The sequence below is a fragment of the Pygocentrus nattereri genome, chromosome 23 (genome assembly GCF_015220715.1).
Source record: "Pygocentrus nattereri isolate fPygNat1 chromosome 23, fPygNat1.pri, whole genome shotgun sequence".
Lineage (NCBI taxonomy): Eukaryota > Metazoa > Chordata > Actinopteri > Characiformes > Serrasalmidae > Pygocentrus > Pygocentrus nattereri.
This window is the reverse complement of record NC_051233.1, coordinates 1,169,063-1,192,443: the sequence shown is the minus strand read 5'-3', so window position 1 is coordinate 1,192,443 and position 23,381 is coordinate 1,169,063. Positions and strand designations below refer to the sequence as shown.

Here is a 23,381-nt window from a genome sequence, read left to right as displayed (position 1 = left end):
CCAGGGTGTATCCTGCCTTCCGCCCAATGACCGCTGGGATAGGCTCCAGTATCCCCCATGACCCTGAGGGAGAAGCGGCTTAGTGTGTGTGTGTGTGTGTGTGTGTGTGTGTGTGTGTGTGCGTTTCTGACTCGTTCAGCAACACAGATGGAGAAACTGTGTGGAAAGTACTTTCAATTCCAAACTTTCAATCCAGACCACATCAGTGTTCGTGAGGAAAGGAGGAGACACTTTATGAAGGGCGAGGATCTCTGAAATACAGCTTCACTGTGACAAATAAATGTTCTATATAGAACCGTAAACACTCAAAGAACCCTTTGCATGCTTAAATGGATATTTTGCACGGTGAAATGGTTCTTCAGATTGATGGAGAATATGTTGTAGATGGTTCTATATAGCACCGAAAATGGTGCTTCTATTATTGCAAGCTTCATATCATAACAGCAGAACCCTTTTTGGTGCTATAAAGAACCATATATAACATATTCTTCAATCAAAGGAACCATTTCACCATGCAAAGAACCAATTTAGACATGCAAATGTTTTTTGTGTTCATGGTTCTGTATAGAACCACTGTCTTTACTAAAGAACCCTTGAAGAACCACATTTTTCAACAGCGTACCTTCATGACACACTGAGCAGTCGCACTGCAGTCGCGTCCAACTGGAGGCGAAACTTAACGGCTGAACTTGCAAGAATCGTGCAAAGTGTGCAGCGACGCACCTGGACAGCACCAGCTCCGAACCCCCCCCCCCCCCCCCCCCCCAGCCCCGCCCCCCCCCAACGGACGCCCTCTTTATTATCAAAATAAAGGAAACCTTATTATTCACCATGCTGTCACTGCTGGAATCAAACCTCATCTCTCTGAAACTGGAACTTCCAGGAGAAGGAAAAACGCTCCCAACTGTTAATGCATGTTAACTCAAAGACATGCAGTTCTGCAACATTTCCATTGGTTCATCATGAAATACTGAAATATATTGAAATGTAAGTGTAAAATACAGCTGCCATTTGTTGATTGGTGAATATAGCACCCAACACAAATGGAGATACAAGGTTTTATCTCGACAGTGACGATATTCTCACGTTTTTCGTGATGTCACACTGTGTAGTCGCTGCCATTCTGAGGACCGAGTCGGATCGGCTTTGTTAACAATCCACCTGCGAGACGCGACCCACAGTCGCAAGACATGCAGTCAGGCCGATTGGACACGCTACATTACCCCTAGGTGTGAATGAGTCTGTCCGTCTGTCTGTCTGCCCTGCGATGGACTGGTGACCTGTCCAGGGTGTATCCTTCCTTCCACCCAATGACCACTGGGATAGGCCCCTGCTCCCCCAGCCACCCAGAAGGATAAGCGGCTTAGAAGGTGTGTGTGTGTGTGTGTGTGTGTGTGTGTGTGTGTGTGTGTGTGTGTTTGTGTGTGTGTGTGTGTGTGTTTTCACTCCAGGCTTTGAGCCCCTGCACTGAATAATTCAGTGATTCTCTGCTGTTCACACCTCATTCAGCTCCAGAAGGATTAATCAGCTGATAATATCAGGAATTTCAACCGGGAAACCACAGTTATGCAGTTCAGGGATTTCAGGACTGGAGCTGAACTCTGAACTAACTTCACTGGCAAACTTACAGAACCACGTCTGTCGAGACACGACGCCGTTTTCCGTCCCACGTCATTCAGTCTGATATTTAACGTCTCCATTCAAACCTCATTTAAACCAGAGACAGAGAGTAAAGTTATCCCGGCGGTCCGCAGCTCCGTCAGGGGGACGACTGTTCAGCTCTCGGATGGTAACATCAGCTAAAGTTCTCTAAAGGCCAACACTGATCACGTCTGAGTTAACGAGCTGAGGTCGTTTCCCTCCTATGATGATTTACCCAGCCTGATGTGAAGAGCAGGTGGGCTTCTGTGGCCTCTCCAGAACAGGGAGAGGGCCTGAGTATGAGATCAGTATGTCAGAACACTAATTTAGTAGTTTTTCACCGGTTCGAATGGGAGCAGGAGTTCAGGGGGAAACGGGTCACGGCCTGTTTTATCGGCTCTGTCACGGGTCACGTCTCTTCTCTTCCAGAGTGAGGAGAGTCTGTCACCTCTAGTAATGTTGGTGTGGACCAAAGCCAGAAATTCAGTCCCAAATATGACGGCCACAACAGAAAAATCACGTGGCTGAGACCCTCAGATACCCCTAAAATTTGTGCTACATAAGGTTCAATTTTTTTGAGGGATGAACATTTAACCCTGTCTGTTTACTATTTAATGTTGAGTCTGTTCTAGATTAATGTTGAGTCTGTTCTAGATTAATGTTCAGTCTGTTCTAGATTAAAGCTCAGTCTGTTCTAGATTAATGTTCTGTCTGTTCTAGATTCATGTTCAGTCTAGTTTAGATGGATGTTTAGTCGGTCATATTAATATTTAGTCTATATTATATTCATGTTTAATCTATTTTAGATTAAAGTCTGTCTAATATTAATATTTAAAATATTTTAAGTTGAATGTGTCACTAAAGGTGGTTGTAGCATCGCAGAGCTCACAGACACCTGAACAGCCTTAGCGCCTTACACTAGAACCCTGAGGGACGACCGACATAGACAACAACAAGAGAGAGGGAGAGAGAGAGAGAGAGAGAGAGAGAGAGAGACAGAGAGAGAGAGAGAGAGAGAGAGAGGGAGAGAGAGAGAGAGAGACAGAGAGAGAGAGAGGGGGAGAGAGAGAGAGAGAGACAGAGAGAGAGAGAGAGGGGGGGGAGGGAGGGAGGGAAGAGAGAAATCAGGGAGGGGAACGGAGTAGAGAGAGAGCGAGAGAAGAGGGGGGGGAAGAGAAAGAGGAGTAGAGAGAAGGGAGGGAAGAGAGAGCATAGAGAGAAAAAGAGGAGTAGAGAGGGAGAGGGGGGGAGAGAGAGAGAGAGAGAAGGGAGTGAGCAGAGAGAGAAGGGAGGGGAAGAGAGGAGTAGAGAGAAGGAGGGAAGAGAGAGAGAGCGTAGAGAGAAGGAGGGAAGAGAGAGAGAGCGTAGAGAGAGTATTCTCTCAGCCTCTTGTAGCAGCGTCCAGTTTAACCGTCTTTCCTTCCTAATTAAACGTTGTTGGAATATAAACAGTAATAAACACAATCGGGATTATCTGAGGAGAAGAGACGCACCTGTTCACCTGTACAGCCCTGTTCACCTGCTCATCCGTTACAGAGCATTCAGCGGGACTTCACTACAGCAGCATCAACAGCCACAAACAGCCTGAGAACCGGAGGAACCTTTGCACCACAGGTAGGAGAACCTTAAACTGAAAGCTCCTCTTAACGCTGCGTTCTGCACAATTCTACAAAGAAAAAACAGACGCATCAGTTCTGACTGGGTAAATTTATCTAGAACAGAGAGTTTCACACCGACCTGCTCTGAACCGCTGGGTTTAAACTTAAACACTTAATTATTCAGATTAAATTTTGAAAGACGTGTGAAATTTCCCTTTAAAATATTCTTTGTGTAGACAGCTCGCTCTATATACTCAGCCTGTACAGTCATGGGCAAAAGACTGAACACTCCTCAAGTCAAATTACGTTTTGTTCAATTTCTAAGTTTAATGTGAATTAATAATAATAAAGATAATTATTATCAAAATGTAAAATGTGCCACAACTTTTGCACAGGCCACGTTTTATGACTTATTTTTTCCCTCCACGCATTAAAGAGACGGAGAGTTTTACTGAAGCTCAGAGTTAAAGAGACGGAGAGTTTGACTGAAGCTCAGAGTTAAAGAGGAGGAGAGTTTTACTGAAGCTCAGAGTTAAAGAGGAGGAGAGTTTTACTGAAGCTCAGAGTTAAAGAGACGGAGAGTTTTACTGAAGCTCAGAGTTAAAGAGGAGGAGAGTTTTACTGACGCTCAGAGTTAAAGAGGAGGAGAGTTTTACTGAAGCTCAGAGTTAAAGAGGAGGAGAGTTTTACTGAAGCTCAGAGTTAAAGAGGAGGAGAGTTTTACTGAAGCTCAGAGTTAAAGAGGAGGAGAGTTTTACTGAAGCTCAGAGTTAAAGAGGAGGAGAGTTTGACTGAAGCTCAGAGTTAAAGAGGAGGAGTTTGACTGCAGCTCAGAGTTAAAGAGGAGGAGAGTTTGACTGCAGCTCAGAGTTAAAGAGGAGGAGAGTTTTACTGAAGCTCAGAGTTAAAGAGGAGGAGAGTTTGACTGAAGCTCAGAGTTAAAGAGGAGGAGAGTTTTACTGAAGCTCAGAGTTAAAGAGGAGGAGAGTTTTACTGAAGCTCAGAGTTAAAGAGACGGAGAGTTTTACTGAAGCTCAGAGTTAAAGAGGAGGAGAGTTTTACTGAAGCTCAGAGTTAAAGAGGAGGAGAGTTTTACTGAAGCTCAGAGTTAAAAAGGAGGAGAGTTTTACTGAAGCTCAGAGTTAAAGAGGAGGAGAGTTTGACTGAAGCTCAGAGTTAAAGAGGAGGAGAGTTTTACTGAAGCTCAGAGTTAAAGAGGAGGAGAGTTTTACTGAAGCTCAGAGTTAAAGAGGAGGAGAGTTTTACTGAAGCTCAGAGTTAAAGAGGAGGAGAGTTTTACTGAAGCTCAGAGTTAAAGAGGAGGAGAGTTTTACCGAAGCTCAGAGTTAAAGAGGAGGAGAGTTTTACTGAAGCTCAGAGTTAAAGAGGAGGAGAGTTTTACTGAAGCTCAGAGTTAAAGAGGAGGAGAGTTTGACTGAAGCTCAGAGTTAAAGAGGAGGAGAGTTTTACTGAAGCTCAGAGTTAAAGAGACGGAGAGTTTTACTGAAGCTCAGAGTTAAAGAGGAGGAGAGTTTTACTGAAGCTCAGAGTTAAAGAGGAGGAGAGTTTTACTGAAGCTCAGAGTTAAAGAGACGGAGAGTTTTACTGAAGCTCAGAGTTAAAGAGGAGGAGAGTTTTACTGAAGCTCAGAGTTAAAGAGACGGAGAGTTTTACTGAAGCTCAGAGTTAAAGAGGAGGAGAGTTTTACTGAAGCTCAGAGTTAAAGAGGCGGAGAGTTTTACTGAAGCTCAGAGTTAAAGAGGAGGAGAGTTTTACTGAAGCTCAGAGTTAAAGAGGAGGAGAGTTTTACTGAAGCTCAGAGTTAAAGAGGAGGAGAGTTTTACTGAAGCTCAGAGTTAAAGAGGAGGAGAGTTTTACTGAAGCTCAGAGTTAAAGAGGAGGAGAGTTTTACTGAAGCTCAGAGTTAAAGAGACGGAGAGTTTTACTGAAGCTCAGAGTTAAAGAGGAGGAGAGTTTTACTGAAGCTCAGAGTTAAAGAGGCGGAGAGTTTGACTGAAGCTCAGAGTTAAAGAGGAGGAGAGTTTGACTGAAGCTCAGAGTTAAAGAGGAGGAGAGTTTGACTGAAGCTCAGAGTTAAAGAGGAGGAGAGTTTGACTGAAGCTCAGAGTTAAAGAGGAGGAGAGTTTTACTGAAGCTCAGAGTTAAAGAGACGGAGAGTTTTACTGAAGCTCAGAGTTAAAGAGGAGGAGAGTTTGACTGAAGCTCAGAGTTAAAGAGGAGGAGAGTTTGACTGAAGCTCAGAGTTAAAGAGGAGGAGAGTTTTACTGAAGCTCAGAGTTAAAGAGGAGGAGAGTTTTACTGCAGCTCAGAGTTAAAGAGGAGGAGAGTTTTACTGAAGCTCAGAGTTAAAGAGGAGGAGAGTTTTACTGAAGCTCAGCGTTAAAGAGGAGGAGAGTTTTACTGAAGCTCAGAGTTAAAGAGGAGGAGAGTTTTACTGAAGCTCAGAGTTAAAGAGGAGGAGAGTTTTACTGAAGCTCAGAGTTAAAGAGGAGGAGAGTTTTACTGAAGCTCAGAGTTAAAGAGGAGGAGAGTTTGACTGAAGCTCAGAGTTAAAGAGGAGGAGAGTTTTACTGAAGCTCAGAGTTAAAGAGGAGGAGAGTTTTACTGAAGCTCAGAGTTAAAGAGGAGGAGAGTTTGACTGAAGCTCAGAGTTAAAGAGGAGGAGAGTTTTACTGAAGCTCAGAGTTAAAGAGGAGGAGAGTTTTACTGAAGCTCAGAGTTAAAGAGGAGGAGAGTTTTACTGAAGCTCAGAGTTAAAGAGGAGGAGAGTTTGACTGAAGCTCAGAGTTAAAGAGGAGGAGAGTTTTACTGAAGCTCAGAGTTAAAGAGGAGGAGAGTTTTACTGAAGCTCAGCGTTAAAGAGGAGGAGAGTTTTACTGAAGCTCAGAGTTAAAGAGGAGGAGAGTTTTACTGAAGCTCAGAGTTAAAGAGGAGGAGAGTTTTACTGAAGCTCAGAGTTAAAGAGGAGGAGAGTTTTACTGAAGCTCAGAGTTAAAGAGGAGGAGAGTTTGACTGAAGCTCAGAGTTAAAGAGGAGGAGAGTTTTACTGAAGCTCAGAGTTAAAGAGGAGGAGAGTTTTACTGAAGCTCAGAGTTAAAGAGGAGGAGAGTTTTACTGAAGCTCACAGTTAAAGAGGAGGAGAGTTTTACTGAAGCTCAGAGTTAAAGAGGAGGAGAGTTTTACTGAAGCTCAGAGTTAAAGAGGAGGAGAGTTTGACTGAAGCTCAGAGTTAAAGAGGAGGAGAGTTTTACTGAAGCTCAGAGTTAAAGAGGAGGAGAGTTTTACTGAAGCTCAGAGTTAAAGAGGCGGAGAGTTTTACTGAAGCTCAGAGTTAAAGAGGAGGAGAGTTTTACTGAAGCTCAGAGTTAAAGAGGAGGAGAGTTTTACTGAAGCTCAGAGTTAAAGAGGAGGAGAGTTTTACTGAAGCTCAGAGTTAAAGAGGAGGAGAGTTTTACTGAAGCTCAGAGTTAAAGAGGAGGAGAGTTTGACTGAAGCTCAGAGTTAAAGAGACGGAGAGTTTTACTGAAGCTCAGAGTTAAAGAGACGGAGAGTTTTACTGAAGCTCAGAGTTAAAGAGGAGGAGAGTTTTACTGCAGCTCAGAGTTAAAGAGGAGGAGAGTTTTACTGAAGCGCAGAGTTAAAGAGACGGAGAGTTTTACTGAAGCTCAGAGTTAAAGAGGAGGAGAGTTTTACTGAAGCTCAGAGTTAAAGAGACGGAGAGTTTTACTGAAGCTCAGAGTTAAAGAGGAGGAGAGTTTTACTGAAGCTCAGAGTTAAAGAGGAGGAGAGTTTGACTGAAGCTCAGAGTTAAAGAGGAGGAGAGTTTGACTGAAGCTCAGAGTTAAAGAGGAGGAGAGTTTTACTGAAGCTCAGAGTTAAAGAGGAGGAGAGTTTGACTGAAGCTCAGAGTTAAAGAGGAGGAGAGTTTGACTGAAGCTCAGAGTTAAAGAGGAGGAGAGTTTTACTGAAGCTCAGAGTTAAAGAGGAGGAGAGTTTGACTGAAGCTCAGAGTTAAAGAGGAGGAGAGTTTTACTGAAGCTCAGAGTTAAAGAGGAGGAGAGTTTGACTGAAGCTCAGAGTTAAAGAGGAGGAGAGTTTTACTGAAGCTCAGAGTTAAAGAGGAGGAGAGTTTTACTGAAGCTCAGAGTTAAAGAGGAGGAGAGTTTGACTGAAGCTCAGAGTTAAAGAGGAGGAGAGTTTTACTGAAGCTCAGAGTTAAAGAGACGGAGAGTTTTACTGAAGCTCAGAGTTAAAGAGGAGGAGAGTTTAACTGAAGCTCAGAGTTAAAGAGACGGAGAGTTTTACTGAAGCTCAGAGTTAAAGAGGAGGAGAGTTTTACTGAAGCTCAAAGTTAAAGAGGAGGAGAGTTTTACTGAAGCTCAGAGTTAAAGAGGAGGAGAGTTTTACTGAAGCTCAGAGTTAAAGAGGCGGAGAGTTTTACTGAAGCTCAGAGTTAAAGAGGAGGAGAGTTTGACTGAAGCTCAGAGTTAAAGAGGAGGAGAGTTTGACTGAAGCTCAGAGTTAAAGAGGAGGAGAGTTTGACTGAAGCTCAGAGTTAAAGAGGAGGAGAGTTTGACTGAAGCTCAGAGTTAAAGAGGAGGAGAGTTTTACTGAAGCTCAGAGTTAAAGAGGAGGAGAGTTTTACTGAAGCTCAGAGTTAAAGAGGAGGAGAGTTTGACTGAAGCTCAGAGTTAAAGAGGAGGAGAGTTTTACTGAAGCTCAGAGTTAAAGAGGAGGAGAGTTTTACTGAAGCTCAGAGTTAAAGAGGAGGAGAGTTTGACTGAAGCTCAGAGTTAAAGAGGAGGAGAGTTTGACTGAAGCTCAGAGTTAAAGAGGAGGAGAGTTTTACTGAAGCTCAGAGTTAAAGAGGAGGAGAGTTTGACTGAAGCTCAGAGTTAAAGAGGAGGAGAGTTTTACTGAAGCTCAGAGTTAAAGAGGAGGAGAGTTTGACTGAAGCTCAGAGTTAAAGAGGAGGAGAGTTTTACTGAAGCTCAGAGTTAAAGAGGAGGAGAGTTTGACTGAAGCTCAGAGTTAAAGAGGAGGAGAGTTTTCCTGAAGCTCAGAGTTAAAGAGGAGGAGAGTTTTACTGAAGCTCAGAGTTAAAGAGGAGGAGAGTTTTACTGAAGCTCAGAGTTAAAGAGGAGGAGAGTTTTACTGAAGCTCAGAGTTAAAGAGGAGGAGAGTTTTACTGAAGCTCAGAGTTAAAGAGGAGGAGAGTTTTACTGAAGCTCAGAGTTAAAGAGGAGGAGTTTTACTGAAGCTCAGAGTTAAAGAGGAGGAGAGTTTTACTGAAGCTCAGAGTTAAAGAGGAGGAGAGTTTGACTGAAGCTCAGAGTTAAAGAGGAGGAGAGTTTTACTGAAGCTCAGAGTTAAAGAGGAGGAGAGTTTTACTGAAGCTCAGAGTTAAAGAGACGGAGAGTTTTACTGAAGCTCAGAGTTAAAGGGGAGGAGAGTTTTACTGAAGCTCAGAGTTAAAGAGACGGAGAGTTTTACTGAAGCTCAGAGTTAAAGAGGAGGAGAGTTTTACTGAAGCTCAGAGTTAAAGAGGCGGAGAGTTTTACTGAAGCTCAGAGTTAAAGAGGAGGAGAGTTTTACTGAAGCTCAGAGTTAAAGAGGAGGAGAGTTTTACTGAAGCTCAGAGTTAAAGAGGAGGAGAGTTTTACTGAAGCTCAGAGTTAAAGAGGAGGAGAGTTTTACTGAAGCTCAGAGTTAAAGAGGAGGAGAGTTTTACTGAAGCTCAGAGTTAAAGAGGAGGAGAGTTTTACTGAAGCTCAGAGTTAAAGAGGAGGAGAGTTTTACTGAAGCTCAGAGTTAAAGAGGAGGAGAGTTTGACTGAAGCTCAGAGTTAAAGAGGAGGAGAGTTTGACTGAAGCTCAGAGTTAAAGAGGAGGAGAGTTTTACTGAAGCTCAGAGTTAAAGGGGAGGAGAGTTTTACTGAAGCTCAGAGTTAAAGAGACGGAGAGTTTTACTGAAGCTCAGAGTTAAAGAGACTGTAAAGCTTCAAGGGTTCTATATGTGATTCTATGTAGAACCATGAACACTCAAAGAACATTGGCATGCTTCAACAGTTCTCTGCATGGTGAAATGTCTCTGCAGACTGATGGAGAATGTGTTGTATATGGCTCTATCTAGAACCAAAATTGGGTCAGCTGTTGTTAATCTTAACATTGTATTCAACAGAAGAACCCCTTTTTGGTGCTATATGGACCCCTTTTCACAAAGGTCCTACAACACATGCTCCATCAGTCTGAAGAACCATTTCACCCTGCAGAGAACTGTTTAAGCGCTCCAGTGTTCTTTGTGTGTTCATGGTTCTATACAGAACTACGGTTTGTACCCTTTAAAAGGGTTTTAAAGGAAACCTTTTAGAACCATCTTTAAAAGTATATGTGATATAATCTGTAGTTCTACAGTTACAGACTGTAGTCCATCTGTTTCTCTGATACTCTGTTACCCTGTTCTTCAGTGGTCAGGACCCCCATGGACCCTCACAGAGCAGGTACTGTTTGGGTGGTGGATCATACTCAGCACTGCAGTGACACTGATGTAGTGGTTGTGTGATGTGCTGGTGCGAGTGGATCAGACACAGCAGTGCTGCTGGAGTTTTTAAACACTGCGTCCACTCACTGTCCACTCTATTAGACACTCCTACCTTGTCGGTCCACCTTGTAGGTGTAAAGTCAGAGACGGCAGCTCATCTGCTGCTGCACAGTTTGTGTTGTTCATCCTCTAGTCCTTCATCAGTGCCCACAGGACGCTGCCCACAGGACGCTGCCCACAGGACGCTGCCCACAGGACGCTGTTGGCTGGATGTTTTTGATTGATGGACTGTTCTCAGTCCAGCAGCAACACTGAGGTGTTTAAAAACTCCAGCAGCACAATGCACAACATTTCAGACGACTCAGTTCAGTGCAGCCGTTTTCCCACACAGGCTGGTTTCATGTAAGGGCTCATTACAGTGTGCACTCTAGGGAGCCAGTGTAATTTAGAACACGCCCTCTGTGAATTAGTCAATGTCACTCATTATGCTGCGTGGTGATGGAGATCTCTCCCAGGGAACGGGTCTTCAGGTTGGCCTGATTTGGTTTGGAGCTCTGCTGGAGGACGTGATGGCCCTGATTCCAGAGAGAGAGAGAGAGAGAAAGAGAGAGAGTGAAACAGAAAGAGAGAGAGAAAGAGAGAGAGAGTAGAGAGAGAGAAAGAGAGAGAGAGAGAGAGAGACAGACAGACAGAGAGGGACAGAGAGAGAGAGAGAAAGAAAGAGAGAGAGTGAAACAGAAAGAGAGAGAGAGAGAGAGAGAGAGAGAAAGAGAGAGAGAGAGAGAAAGAAAAGGGAGAGATAAAGAGAAAGAGAGAGAGAGAGAGAAAGAACGAGGGAGAGAGAGAGAGAGAGAGAAAGAGGGAGAGAGACAGAGAGAGAGAGAAAGAGGCAGATAGAGAGAGAGAGGAAGAAAGAGGGAGAGAGAGAGAGAGAAAGAGGGAGAGAGACAGAGAGAGAGAAAGAGGCAGATAGAAAAAGAGAGAGAGAGGGAGAGAGAGAGAGAGAGAGAGAGAGAGAGAGAGAGAGGGAGATAGAAAAAGAGAGAGAGAGAAAGAAAGAGGGAGAGAGAGAGAGAGAGAAAGAGGGAGAGAGACAGAGAGAGAGAAAGAGGCAGATAGAAAAAGAGAGAGAGAGAAAGAAAGTGGGAGAGAGAGAGAGAGAAAGTGGGAGAGAGAGAGACAGAGAGAGACAGAGAGAGAGAGAGAGGCAGATAGAAAAAGAGAAAGAGAGAGAGAAAGAAAAGGGAGAGATAAAGAGAAAAAGAGAGATAGAGGTTTCTCACATGCCTGTAGTTGGCTAATCGGTACAGAAGCTACAGCGGTTTAGCTCCACCGTTCAGCTACAGCGGTTTAGCCCCACCGTTCAGCTACAGCGGTTTAGCTCCACCATTCAGCTACAGCGGTTTAGCCCCACCGTTCAGCTACAGCGGTTTGGCTCCACCCATTCAGCTACAGCGGTTTAGCTCCACCGTTCAGCTACAGCGGTTTAGCTCCACCCATTCAGCTACAGCGGTTTAGCTCCACCGTTCAGCTACAGCGGTTTAGCCCCACCCATTCAGCTACAGCGGTTTAGCTCCACCGTTCAGCTACAGCGGTTTAGCTCCACCCATTCAGCTACAGCGGTTTAGCTCCACCCATTCAGCTACAGCGGTTTAGCTCCACCGTTCAGCTACAGCGGTTTAGCTCCACCGTTCAGCTACAGCGGTTTAGCTCCACCCATTCAGCTACAGCGGTTTAGCTCCACCGTTCAGCTACAGCGGTTTAGCCCCACCCATTCAGCTACAGCGGTTTAGCCCCACCGTTCAGCTACAGCGGTTTAGCCCCACCGTTCAGCTACAGCGGTTTAGCTCCACCGTTCAGCTACAGCGGTTTAGCTCCACCGTTCAGCTACAGCGGTTTAGCTCCACCCATTCAGCTACAGCGGTTTAGCTCCACCGTTCAGCTACAGCAGTTTAGCTCCACCGTTCAGCTACAGCGGTTTAGCTCCACCCATTCAGCTACAGCGGTTTAGCTCCACCGTTCAGCTACAGCGGTTTAGCTCCACCGTTCAGCTACAGCGGTTTAGCTCCACCCATTCAGCTACAGCGGTTTAGCTCCACCCATTCAGCTACAGCGGTTTAGCTCCACCGATCAGCTACAGCGGTTTAGCTCCACCGTTCAGCTACAGCGGTTTAGCTCCACCCATTCAGCTACAGCGGTTTAGCTCCACCGTTCAGCTACAGCGGTTTAGCTCCACCGTTCAGCTACAGCGGTTTAGCTCCACCCATTCAGCTACAGCGGTTTAGCTCCACCGTTCAGCTACAGCGGTTTAGCCCCACCGTTCAGCTACAGCGGTTTAGCCCCACCGTTCAGCTACAGCGGTTTAGCTCCACCGTTCAGCTACAGCGGTTTAGCTCCACCGTTCAGCTACAGCGGTTTAGCTCCACCGTTCAGCTACAGCGGTTTAGCTCCACCCATTCAGCTACAGCGGTTTAGCTCCACCCATTCAGCTACAGCGGTTTAGCTCCACCGTTCAGCTACAGCGGTTTAGCTCCACCGTTCAGCTACAGCGGTTTAGCTCCACCCATTCAGCTACAGCGGTTTAGCTCCACCCATTCAGCTACAGCGGTTTAGCTCCACCGTTCAGCTACAGCGGTTTAGCTCCACCATTCAGCTACAGCGGTTTAGCTCCACCCATTCAGCTACAGCGGTTTAGCTCCACCGTTCAGCTACGCGGTTTAGCTCCACCATTCAGCTACAGCGGTTTAGCTCCACCGTTCAGCTACGCGGTTTAGCTCCACCGTTCAGCTACAGCGGTTTAGCTCAATACAGTACAATACAGGGCAGCCAATCAAGACAGAGCTCATTTTCATATATCAGTTTACTTCTGAGGTATAAAGAGAGACTGAAAACGATCATGTAGAAATTAAATATAATTTTTTTTAAAAGACAAACATCATCATTAGATTTATAGTTATAACATAAAACGCACGACATCATTTTAAGATATTTTTGTCTTAAAATTTATTTTAGTCCATTTATTTTAGTCCATTCTTGGCGGAGGGCACTGTAAAGGAAAGTAGCCCCCAGCATATAAAACTGCGTTATTATACACAAAATTCACCTGAGTGGAACCTGAGTGGAACCTGAGTGGAACCCTCGAGGCTCCATCTCAGTGCCTTTAGTCAGGGAACATAACTGAACCATAATCCACTGAAATGATCTGTTCTAAGCTGGACTGACTCCACACACCCGCCCCGCCTCGCCTCCAGGCTTTTACTCTACTGCTCTGTTTTAAAACATTCGGTTATGAAAAGGAACAAATACCAACTTTTCACCTGGAGAACCTGATTTAAGCTCCACAATCAGACCTTAGAACCACTGTAGAACTTCTGAGGGAACATTTACACTGTTTGTAACTTGATGCACGAGAAACGTTCCTGAACAGAAGCTTCATTTCTGACAGTGTAGGTTCTCTGGTGGTTCTGGATGGTAAATAAAGTGTCTATATCTGTCTGTCGGTCTGTCTATCTGTCTGTCTGTCTGTCTGTCTATCTATCTATCTGTCTATCTATCTGTCTGTCTGTCTCTCTATCTCCTCTTGTCCGGTCTAACGCTTTCCCACAGCACTGTGAGCTCAGTTACACTGACTGACATTCAGGGACTCTGCTGCTTTGCCTATCTGGTTCATTACTGCTGGATGTGCTCTCTATATAAAGTAACTAACACGGTTAGCAGTGTCATGTTGCTGAAGCTGCACTCATATGACAGCCACCTCCTCTGACTCAAGAATGCTAACATCAACATGTGTTCAGTGCTAACTGGTATTTAGAACACTTTCTGGCCACTTTATCAGAAACCCCTCCCTCATTGGTGGGCAGTTAGAGATTGTAGCCCATCTGCTGAGGCACAGTTTGTGTTAGGCATCCTCTAGTCCTTCATCAGTGGTCAGCAGCTCAAACTGTGCGGCAACAGATGGAGTGCAATCTGGAAATGTACAGCTATATAGTGGAGCTATAAGTGTTTCTGATAAAGTGGCCAGTGAGTGGAAGCACAAGGTGGGTGTTTCCAATAAATTCGCCAGAGAGTGGAAGCACAAGGTGGGTGTTTCCAATAAAGTGGCCAGTGAGCTTACTGATGTAAATACACCTTTGACTCACATATGTTTCACAGTCTCTGCTCTAACCCACAGGTGTAACACTATGAAGCTATTCTGACCTGTGCCGACTGAGCTGCATGCAGGTGGCGCCCCCTGTTAGCAAGAACGGTCAGAATGAAGCGAGAGCGCTTTAAACCCCCAGAGCCTGATGATCCGTTCTGCTGCTGTGGCGACATCGACCAACAGAGGGAGTACTGCTGCTGTGACTGTGAGGAACTGGACAATGCCTGTGAAAGGTAAAGGGTCCAAGGTCACTGAAGTGGCAGCAATGCTCTTTACTGCTGTAATAAAGTCTCTGTAACAGTTTGAACTGTTCAGTATTCTATTCTAGTGTGGTCTGCGTGATGGTCTTTTTATATATATTTATGTACCACAAGTGTTGTTTTACAAGCAATTTCTTTTATGATGGTGCACTGGAACAAGCCATATCGCCCCCTACGCTTCCTGTAGTGTATTACAGTCTGTCAGAGCGACTGTGTGGATCATATGAACATTATAGAGCTTTTTAAATGAAACAGTAGAAGCCGTATCGCCCCCTACGCTTCCTGTAGTGTATTACAGTCTGTCAGAGCGACTGTGTGGATCATATGAACATTATAGAGCTTTTTAAATGAAACAGTAGAAGCCGTATCGCCCCCTACGCTTCCTGTAGTGTATTACAGTCTGTCAGAGCGACTGTGTGGATCAAATGAACATTATAGAGCTTTTTAAATGAAACAGTAGAAGCCGTATCGCCCCCTACGCTTCCTGTAGTGTATTACAGTCTGTCAGAGCGACTGTGTGGATCATATGAACATTATAGAGCTTTTTAAATGAAACAGTAGAAGCCGTATCGCCCCCTACGCTTCCTGTAGTGTATTACAGTCTGTCAGAGCGACTGTGTGGATCATATGAACATTATAGAGCTTTTTAAATGAAACAGTAGAAGCCGTATCGCCCCCTACGCTTCCTGTAGTGTATTACAGTCTGTCAGAGCGACTGTGTGGATCATATGAACATTATAGAGCTTTTTAAATGAAACAGTAGAAGCCGTATCGCCCCCTACGCTTCCTGTAGTGTATTACAGTCTGTCAGAGCGACTGTGTGGATCATATGAACATTATAGAGCTTTTTAAATGAAACAGTAGAAGCCGTATCGCCCCCTACGCTTCCTGTAGTGTATTACAGTCTGTCAGAGCGACTGTGTGGATCATATGAACATTATAGAGCTTTTTAAATGAAACAGTAGAAGCCGTATCGCCCCCTGCGCTTCCTGTAGTGTATTACAGTCTGTCAGAGCGACTGTGTGGATCATATGAACATTATAGAGCTTTTTAAATGAAACAGTAGAAGCCGTATCGCCCCCTACGCTTCCTGTAGTGTATTACAGTCTGTCAGAGCGACTGTGTGTATCATATGAACATTATAGAGCTTTTTAAATGAAACAGTAGAAGCTGTATCGCCCCCTACGCTTCCTGTAGTGTATTACAGTCTGTCAGAGCGACTGTGTGGATCATATGAACATTATAGAGCTTTTTAAATGAAACAGTAGAAGCCGTATCGCCCCCTACGCTTCCTGTAGTGTATTACAGTCTGTCAGAGCGACTGTGTGGATCATATGAACATTATAGAGCTTTTTAAATGAAACAGTAGAAGCCGTATCGCCGCCTACGCTTCCTGTAGTGTATTACAGTCTGTCAGAGCGACTGTGTGGATCATATGAACATTATAGAGCTTTTTAAATGAAACAGTAGAAGCCGTATCGCCCCCTACGCTTCCTGTAGTGTATTACAGTCTGTCAGAGCGACTGTGTGGATCATATGAACATTATAGAGCTTCTTAAATGAAACAGTAGAAGCCGTATCGCCCCCTACGCTTCCTGTAGTGTATTACAGTCTGTCAGAGCGACTGTGTGGATCATATGAACATTATAGAGCTTTTTAAATGAAACAGTAGAAGCCGTATCGCCCCCTACGCTTCCTGTAGTGTATTACAGTCTGTCAGAGCGACTGTGTGGATCATATGAACATTATAGAGCTTTTTAAATGAAACAGTAGAAGCCGTATCGCCCCCTACGTTTCCTGTAGTGTATTACAGTCTGTCAGAGCGACTGTGTGGATCATATGAACATTATAGAGCTTTTTAAATGAAACTGTAGAAGCTGTATCAGTGCAGTCCTTAATGATTTTTTTAATGCATTTCTTTTTTATTGATAACTTTCTTTCTCTCTCTCAGACTCATTCAAAGGGATTCAAAGAATGAGGACTTTCTCTCTCGTCTTCTCTCCGTTCTCTCGGAGCGTTTGGGTCTTCAGTGCTCCCCTTTGGGATCCGTCCGCATTGAACTGTCCATCCTGCCTCCAATGCTTTTACTTCCAGTCCTGCTGCAGGTGGCGGCACTGCACTGCGTGCTGGGAGTCGTGGTCCTGACGGCCCTGCCGGGACTCGTACTGTGGTATTATTACATGACGCACCGCAAGAAGAGGCGAACGCTGTTCTTCCTCAGCCTGGCGCTCTTCTCCCTCGCCTACATGTACTACCTTTTCATCACCGAAATCGTGCCTAGGGGGGACGTAAGTTACCAGCAAGTAGTTACCGCAACAACCGGCATGATACTGATGCTCATCTCCCTCGTTCGCACCAAACAGGGTCCCGGATACGTCCAAGCAGACAATAGACACAACAATATTACCTCCACCAATCAGAGCAAACTCTGTAATCAGGACTCCGCCTGCTGCAATGGAGTCAGCCAATCCGATCATGCTGTGGAAAACAAGAGGAAGTGGTGTTCCATCTGCCGATTGGTGCGTCCGTCCAGGGCGGGTCACTGCAGGATCTGTGGAGTATGCGTGCTAAGAATGGACCATCACTGCGTCTGGTAGGTCGTGATGCGCCCAGACTAGACGACATGGTAACGAGACATTTAAGCAGTAGAACTCGAGGTCGTGTGTTACCGTGAAATAACTCCCTCCTCGAGTGCTCTACTGCTTTAATACAGCAGGTAAATAAATACAGTAAGAAATGAATAAACTGGCCGTGAACGCGGCTTTAATATGTTTTAATGTTCAGCTCCTTCCTCCTAATTAGAGCTCCTTAACGAGCAGCTCGTTGCTACGTCAGAGTAACGAGCTCCGCCCAGCCGGCAGTTTGTTCTCCAGCTCTGCACAGACCGACTGACCGCTTGGGAATTTCTCATCTTCAGAGTCGGACCAAATCAGCTGTCAGTCAAATGTGATCTTGAAAGTGTCCGTTTTCTGTTTTTGCGCAAAGTAAGAAGTAAAAACATTCAAATCAAATGGCTTGAGCGTCTCCTACAGCGGTCAAGGTCGTTGCTTACCAACCGCCTCCCATCAGAGTGATACAGTGTTGGTGAAATAGCAGCACAGTTAGATCAGCTCGTGTGGCTGGAACTGACTGTTGTATAAAATATCACACATAATGGCTTTCAGCTACGATTAAGAGCTCAAACTCCCAGATCTCCTCAGATCGCACGACACAAACAGGGCTGTTTGTGCTTTTATGTATAGTGAAAGCTCAAACTGGGGATGAATATGAGGTGAGAAAGGTTAATATCGCAGCGAGAGATGGAGAAATATTTCACTACAAACTGGCAGCTGAGCTGAAAGTGTAGAGTGTTTTGATGTCTGGATCTGTGCTTTATAATCAGGATATCGGCTCTTATCTGCCTGTGTTTTACTCTCAGCTCCTCTGCCTCTCCGCCTTAGTTTGAATCACTCACTGAGGCTGCGTTCACATTTCCAGCTGATGTGGCACAAATCTGAGTTTTTTGTCCTGATGTGACTCAGATCCGATGTTTTCAGGGCTGTGTGGACATAAATCTGATCTTTTGGCAATGGTTCACATTCGTTTAGGTCAGTAATTAAAATCGGTCATTAATGTGATGAACCGGCTCCTGAACTGACCCTCATGAGCTCCTCCTACTCAGTAACGTCACGTGACTGAATCGCTGCATCATCAGCACAAACTAACGAGCAGAACGAGCTTCGCTGAGAAGATCATTAACTCTGATCAGCTCTCAGCTTCATTATTAGAGCCAGACGGAGGAGGAAAAGGCGAGACGAGCTGCTTTGCCACCGTTTACAACCTTTAACGTCTGGTCGGAGCTGTTGCCATGGTAGCACTGAGTGAAGTGGGGAAAAAAGCACAGGAATTCCGATCACAAGGCCACGAAAAGGTCACAAGGCCACGAATCGGATACGTATCTGATCTAGGACCACATAAGAAAACGGCTCAGGTCAGATTTGTGTCCACACAGCCCTGAAAACATCAGATCCGAGTGACATCAGGGCAGAAAATCAGATTTGTGCCACTTCAGCCTGGAAATGTGGACGTAGTCATTCGTATGCAGTCCTAGATCGCACTCAGCGTTACCATGGCAGCAGCGTCGAAAAGTCATGAACATTTTAAGTTAACGTGTTTGATAATATCAGAGGGTCTCTGATCACTCCAGAGTTCAATCAAGGGGCTAAAGATTCACTCGTTTCTCCTCTCACACCACAGATCATCCGTTCCATCAGTCACTTCCAGTTGAGAAAATTAGTTGTAAAGGGCAATTTTGAGTTATAATAAAAATGATGAAAAGTATATCCAGCCTTAGCTAAACTTGATAAAAGCCAAGCCGCACTCAGGTGACTAGTGTAGGTTAGTGTGGGGAACCGAACGTGGGGCACATTTTAACACAGACTTTTTATGTTATAGAAGGTCAAGCAGCGTGAGCTTCTGGCCACACTACCACATGTCCGAGCCGCGGCCACCAAAATTCGTCACCATTGATTTGTGATTGAGTGATTTGTCACCATTTTAAAAAGATCTGTGCCAAAGTGTTTTCAGGGCACGTCAGTCATTTTTTCAACACAGTTTTTTGAGCTGCTTGTGTAAATCACTACATCCAACCTTATACAACTTTAAACTCCAACTTGTTTCCCGAATCCACCAGTTCCACACGGTGAGAGGCAGATGGCGTGGATCTCAGCCCCTCATAATTCCAGATGTGAGTCCCTTAGGATCTCGTGATAAGATGGCAGGGAAAGGGCGGCTCTACGGATTCAGGAAGGCTTTGAACTGGATTTCAGAGCTGGATCATCATGAAGAGACAAAGATAGACATAACAACATAGGCGAGTTCGAGGACTCCAGAGAGTTAAGCATTCCAGGGGTGGTATTACAGAAAATTCTTATTAGGAGGAACATTAGCGTGCTCACCTAAAGCGTTTGGGAAATGGAAACTGAAACTGGGAGCGGCGACACTCTGATAAACAGCAGGGGGCGCTCTGATACACAGCAGGGGGTCACTCTGATAGACAGCAGGGGGCGACTCTGATAAACAGCAGGGGGTGCTCTGATAAAACAACATAAGCAGAATATTAGACCACACCCTCACAGTCCTCAGATAGGTCTGATCAGCGTGTTTTATTATATTTCTATGATGCTTTTTTGTTAAATCTTTGCTGGATGTTTAACGTGTCACTGTGTTTCTGTAAACGGCCCCAGATTCCACGTTGGTTTAAAGGCCTTACAGTGCGAACTCTCCCTTTCCTGTCTGTTACTCATACACGCTGATTCCCAGAAGACGTCACCAGAGCTGTTTGTTTGGGGAAACATGTGTGAAGGCCACAGGAGTTCAGTCTTCAGCCTGGAGACGCACACCAGGCCAATCTGTTACAGACTGATACTCACAACCAACAGCGTAGCCAAATTTTCATTTTAGGGAGGCCTGGTTACAGATTTGATGGGCAAGGCTATCAAGCATTAAAGCGCCCAGGAGCCTAAAACTGTATTTTCCTATTATGTAGGTTAATTTTGCTGTTGTGGGAACACAGTGTACAAAGTATATCCTGTGTGTGGCTCTTCAGTGTTCAGTATTCGAAATGTACTGATTGATTTAGCCAAAAATCTGCTGTTATTTAAAATGGGTGGTAGTATCCCCACCAATCACAGGGCTGATGTGGTTTGCCCCCCACACAGCTTTAACTAAGCTTTGCTCAGTCCGTCTGTGGCAGAAAGCTGAACTAACAAGCGTGACAGAGCTATCAAGGTAGGCCATCTGTCTGCCTGCTGTCTGTCTGTCCATACTTTCTTTCACTCATTCAACTGACCACTCCAGTGGTCCCTGGATGCAGATCCAGCAGTAAAGTGAATCTCCCTTAAAGGGAAATTCCCCTGATTTTTCAAAATATGAGTACAATCCCGTGTTAGAGACATAAACAGAGACATTCAGAGGGTTTGGTGTGAAATGGTTCAGACGTCTTTACACTGGACGTCTGGTGTGGTGATGGGAACCAGGCGTCGCCATGACTACAACACAGATACAGACACTTTATTTACCACCCAGAACCACCAGAGAACCTACACGAGTCTTCTGAGCTTATATGGAATGCTGATGATGGAAAACAGTGGAAAATCTGGAATACTGAGTTTTCTTTGGGGACTATTTTGCCGCACAGCGCCCTGCATGTCTCCCTCCACCATGAATGGAGTTGAAGTTCTCTAAACTCTCATAAAACAGCGTCTCAGTCATCAGGCAGTGAATTCAGAACCAGTTCATGTAGGAACTTTCTGTAGGAGCTTTTAGAGGGACGTCTGGTTCCCATCACCACCACTGTGAGCGGCTCTGACTGATGAAGCTGCTTGACAGTTTGAGCGTGTAAAGCCGGCAGTAGAAGCAGAGTCAATGCGTTTATACGGAGTCACTGGTTCTGTGTGTTCGGCTGTTTTAGGATAAACTGCTGTGTGGGGCAGGACAATCACAGGCACTTCCTGCTGACACTCCTCCTCTTCCTGCTGACATCACTGTACGGGATCAGCATGGTGCTGCGCAGTGTGTGTCCACGGCAGAGTGTGTTCACTGCTCTGCTGTACTGCCCAGGGGTCTACAACCAGTACAGGTACACACACACACACACACACATACACACACAATACACACCCATATAACACACTCTACTGCCCAGGGGTCTACAACCAGTACAGGTACACACACACACACATACACACACAATACACACCCATATAACACACTCTACTGCCAAGGGGTCTACAACCAGTACAGGTACACACACACATACCACACACACACACACACACACACACACACAATACACACCCATATAACACACTCTACTGCCAAGGGGTCTACAACCAGTACAGGTACACACACACATACCACACACACACACACACACACACACACACACAATACACACCCATATAACACACTCTACTGCCAAGGGGTCTACAACCAGTACAGGTACACACACACAGCAACACACACAATACACACCCATATAACACACTCTACTGCCCAGGGGTCTACAACCAGTACAGGTACACACACACACACACACAGACATAATACACACTGTGCTGCCCCAGGGGCCTAAAACCAGTACAGATACACACACACACACACACACACTCCAATACACACAATACACACCCATATAGCACACTGTTCTGCCCCAGGGATCTACAACCAGTACAGGTACACAAACACACACATTATATACACATATAATGCACACATTCATGATAAACAGCAGGGGGCGCTCTCACGGTATTCACAAACTTACAGTTCATCACACTTTAGTTTTGTTTGGCCTTCTTCACGTCAGTAAGGGCAGCGGCGTGGCTGATTTACCCGATTATTTTGATTACATGTTTACGTTTCAGCTGTGCGCCGATCGTCAGTTGCTAGGCAACAGACATCACAGTTGATAGTGGACTTTAATCGAGCAGGTTAAGATTTCTGAACTGGAGGTAAGACGCTGTAACATAAGACAAGATTCCTGAGTTAAGATCAGATCAGCTTCTGTAATACGAATCTTATGTTGACCCATCAGATTTAAACGTACGACTAAAAGACGGCTGTAAAACGGCTCCAGATGATTAGGGCGGAGTTACTCTATTCTCAGAGTGTCATCATTTTCTCTGGGGTTTTAACACTTTCTGATCTGTGTGTGTGTGTGTGTGTGTGTGTGTGTGTGTCCAGCACGGCTCTGTGTTTTACGTGTGTGTGGTACAGCTGTATAATAACAGGGGGTCTGCTGCACCTGCTGATCCTGCAGATCATCAACATCAGCTGTAACGTGACGGAACGTGAGGTCCAGCTGGCTCTGCGGAACGGAACCGGACGCAGGCGGTTCTGCGGCCTGCTGGTGGAAACCAGCACACCTTCACACGGCTTCATGCACAACTGGACACACTTCCTCACCATGCACACTGCTGAAGGGGCACAGGCTCCGCTCACTCTCACAGACGTGGTATGACCCACGGAGACTCCAGCTCACTGACCGACTTCCATATGGACTCAACACTTCCAAAAGACTTCCAAAGGGACTTCACAGTGAATAACATGAACACAGGGGTCACTTTAGGTCAACGGCTCACATCTACAGGGTATTACTTCCATTTTATGCCACTTTCTATTATAATTAATAAAGTTTCTATCTATGTTTTCCACCTTAAAGGGGATTCCACTGGTTTTTCAATGCCTGAGATGTAATCAGAGGTTCAGAGGGTTTGGTGTGAAACGGTTCAGACGTCTTCACAGTGGTGGTGATGGGAACCAGACATCACCATGACTACAACACAGATATAGACACTTTATTTACCATCCAGAACCACCAGAGAACCTACACGAGTCTTCTGAGTTTATATGGAATGTTGATGATGGAAAACAGTGGAAAATCTGGAATACTGAGTTTTCTTTGGGGACTATTTTGCCGCACAGCGCCCTGCATGTCTCCCTCCACCATGAATGGAGTTGAAGTTCTCTAAACTCTCATAAAACAGCGTCTCAGTCATCAGGCAGTGAATTCAGAACCAGTTCATGTAGGAACTTTCTGTAGGAGCTTTTAGAGGGACGTCTGGTTCCTATCACCACCACTGGGAGCAGCTTTTAGAGGAGGACGTCTGGTTCCTATCACCACCACTGTGAGGAGCTTTTAGAGGGGGACATCTGGTTCCCATCACCACCACTGGGAACGGTTCTGACTCAAGTTTATCTAGAACAGAGCATTTCACACCAAACTGCTCTGAACGACTCCGTTTTCAGCTTAATTGTGCAGGAATGGAACTAATGAAGAGCAGAGTTGTGCAATAACAAGCAACATTTACGCAGTCATAAATACTTAAACATTTCATGTGTACTTCTCTGAGTACTAATACTACTCAAGTACTTTTACTTGAGTATTTTACTTTCTGTTTAAGTATATTAGCGAGTAAAGTAACCTGTTTTATCCTCAGTTCTATTTTAGTCATTAACATTTAGTCCCTAATTTCTGTTTTGGGTTTAGGGTCACTGTGCCGTGCTGTTTGAGCTCCTGTTCTGCTTTATTGTTGATCGCTCCTCTCGATTTGGCGCTTTAGCATTTTTTTATTTCACACCAGATGATCCAAAATGAGACGATTACAGCTGCGCAAACTTCTGTTTTTATATGGCTTCTTA

The 23,381-nt window shown here is 45.1% G+C and overlaps 1 protein-coding gene across 2 annotated transcripts; it reads left to right on the top strand.

The window, feature by feature from the left end:
- Positions 1–2,940: 2,940 nt before the first annotated feature.
- Positions 2,941–22,400, top strand: zdhhc23a (zinc finger DHHC-type palmitoyltransferase 23a). Of its 2 annotated transcripts, XM_037533140.1 has the most exons (6): positions 2,941–3,255; positions 9,727–9,759; positions 13,972–14,174; positions 16,153–16,794; positions 20,653–20,820; positions 21,924–22,400. In XM_037533140.1, the coding sequence occupies exons 3-6, from the start codon at positions 14,053–14,055 to the stop codon at positions 22,198–22,200; spliced, it is 1,209 nt and encodes a 402-aa protein (XP_037389037.1). In that variant the 5' UTR covers positions 2,941–3,255; positions 9,727–9,759; positions 13,972–14,052; the 3' UTR covers positions 22,201–22,400. The 2 variants fall into 2 exon arrangements, with proteins under 2 accessions (XP_037389037.1, XP_037389036.1); XM_037533139.1 differs by lacking the exon at positions 9,727–9,759.
- Positions 22,401–23,381: the final 981 nt, after the last annotated feature.

Coding starts and splice junctions, on each gene's coding strand:
- zdhhc23a (XM_037533139.1), top strand. CDS start 14,053: ATGAAGCGAGAGCGCTTTAAACCCCCAGAGCCTGATGATCCGTTCTGC. Junction 14,175..16,152: donor CTGGACAATGCCTGTGAAAG/GTAAAGGGTCCA, acceptor TCTCTCTCTCAG/ACTCATTCAAAGGGATTCAA. Junction 16,795..20,652: donor ATGGACCATCACTGCGTCTG/GTAGGTCGTGAT, acceptor CGGCTGTTTTAG/GATAAACTGCTGTGTGGGGC.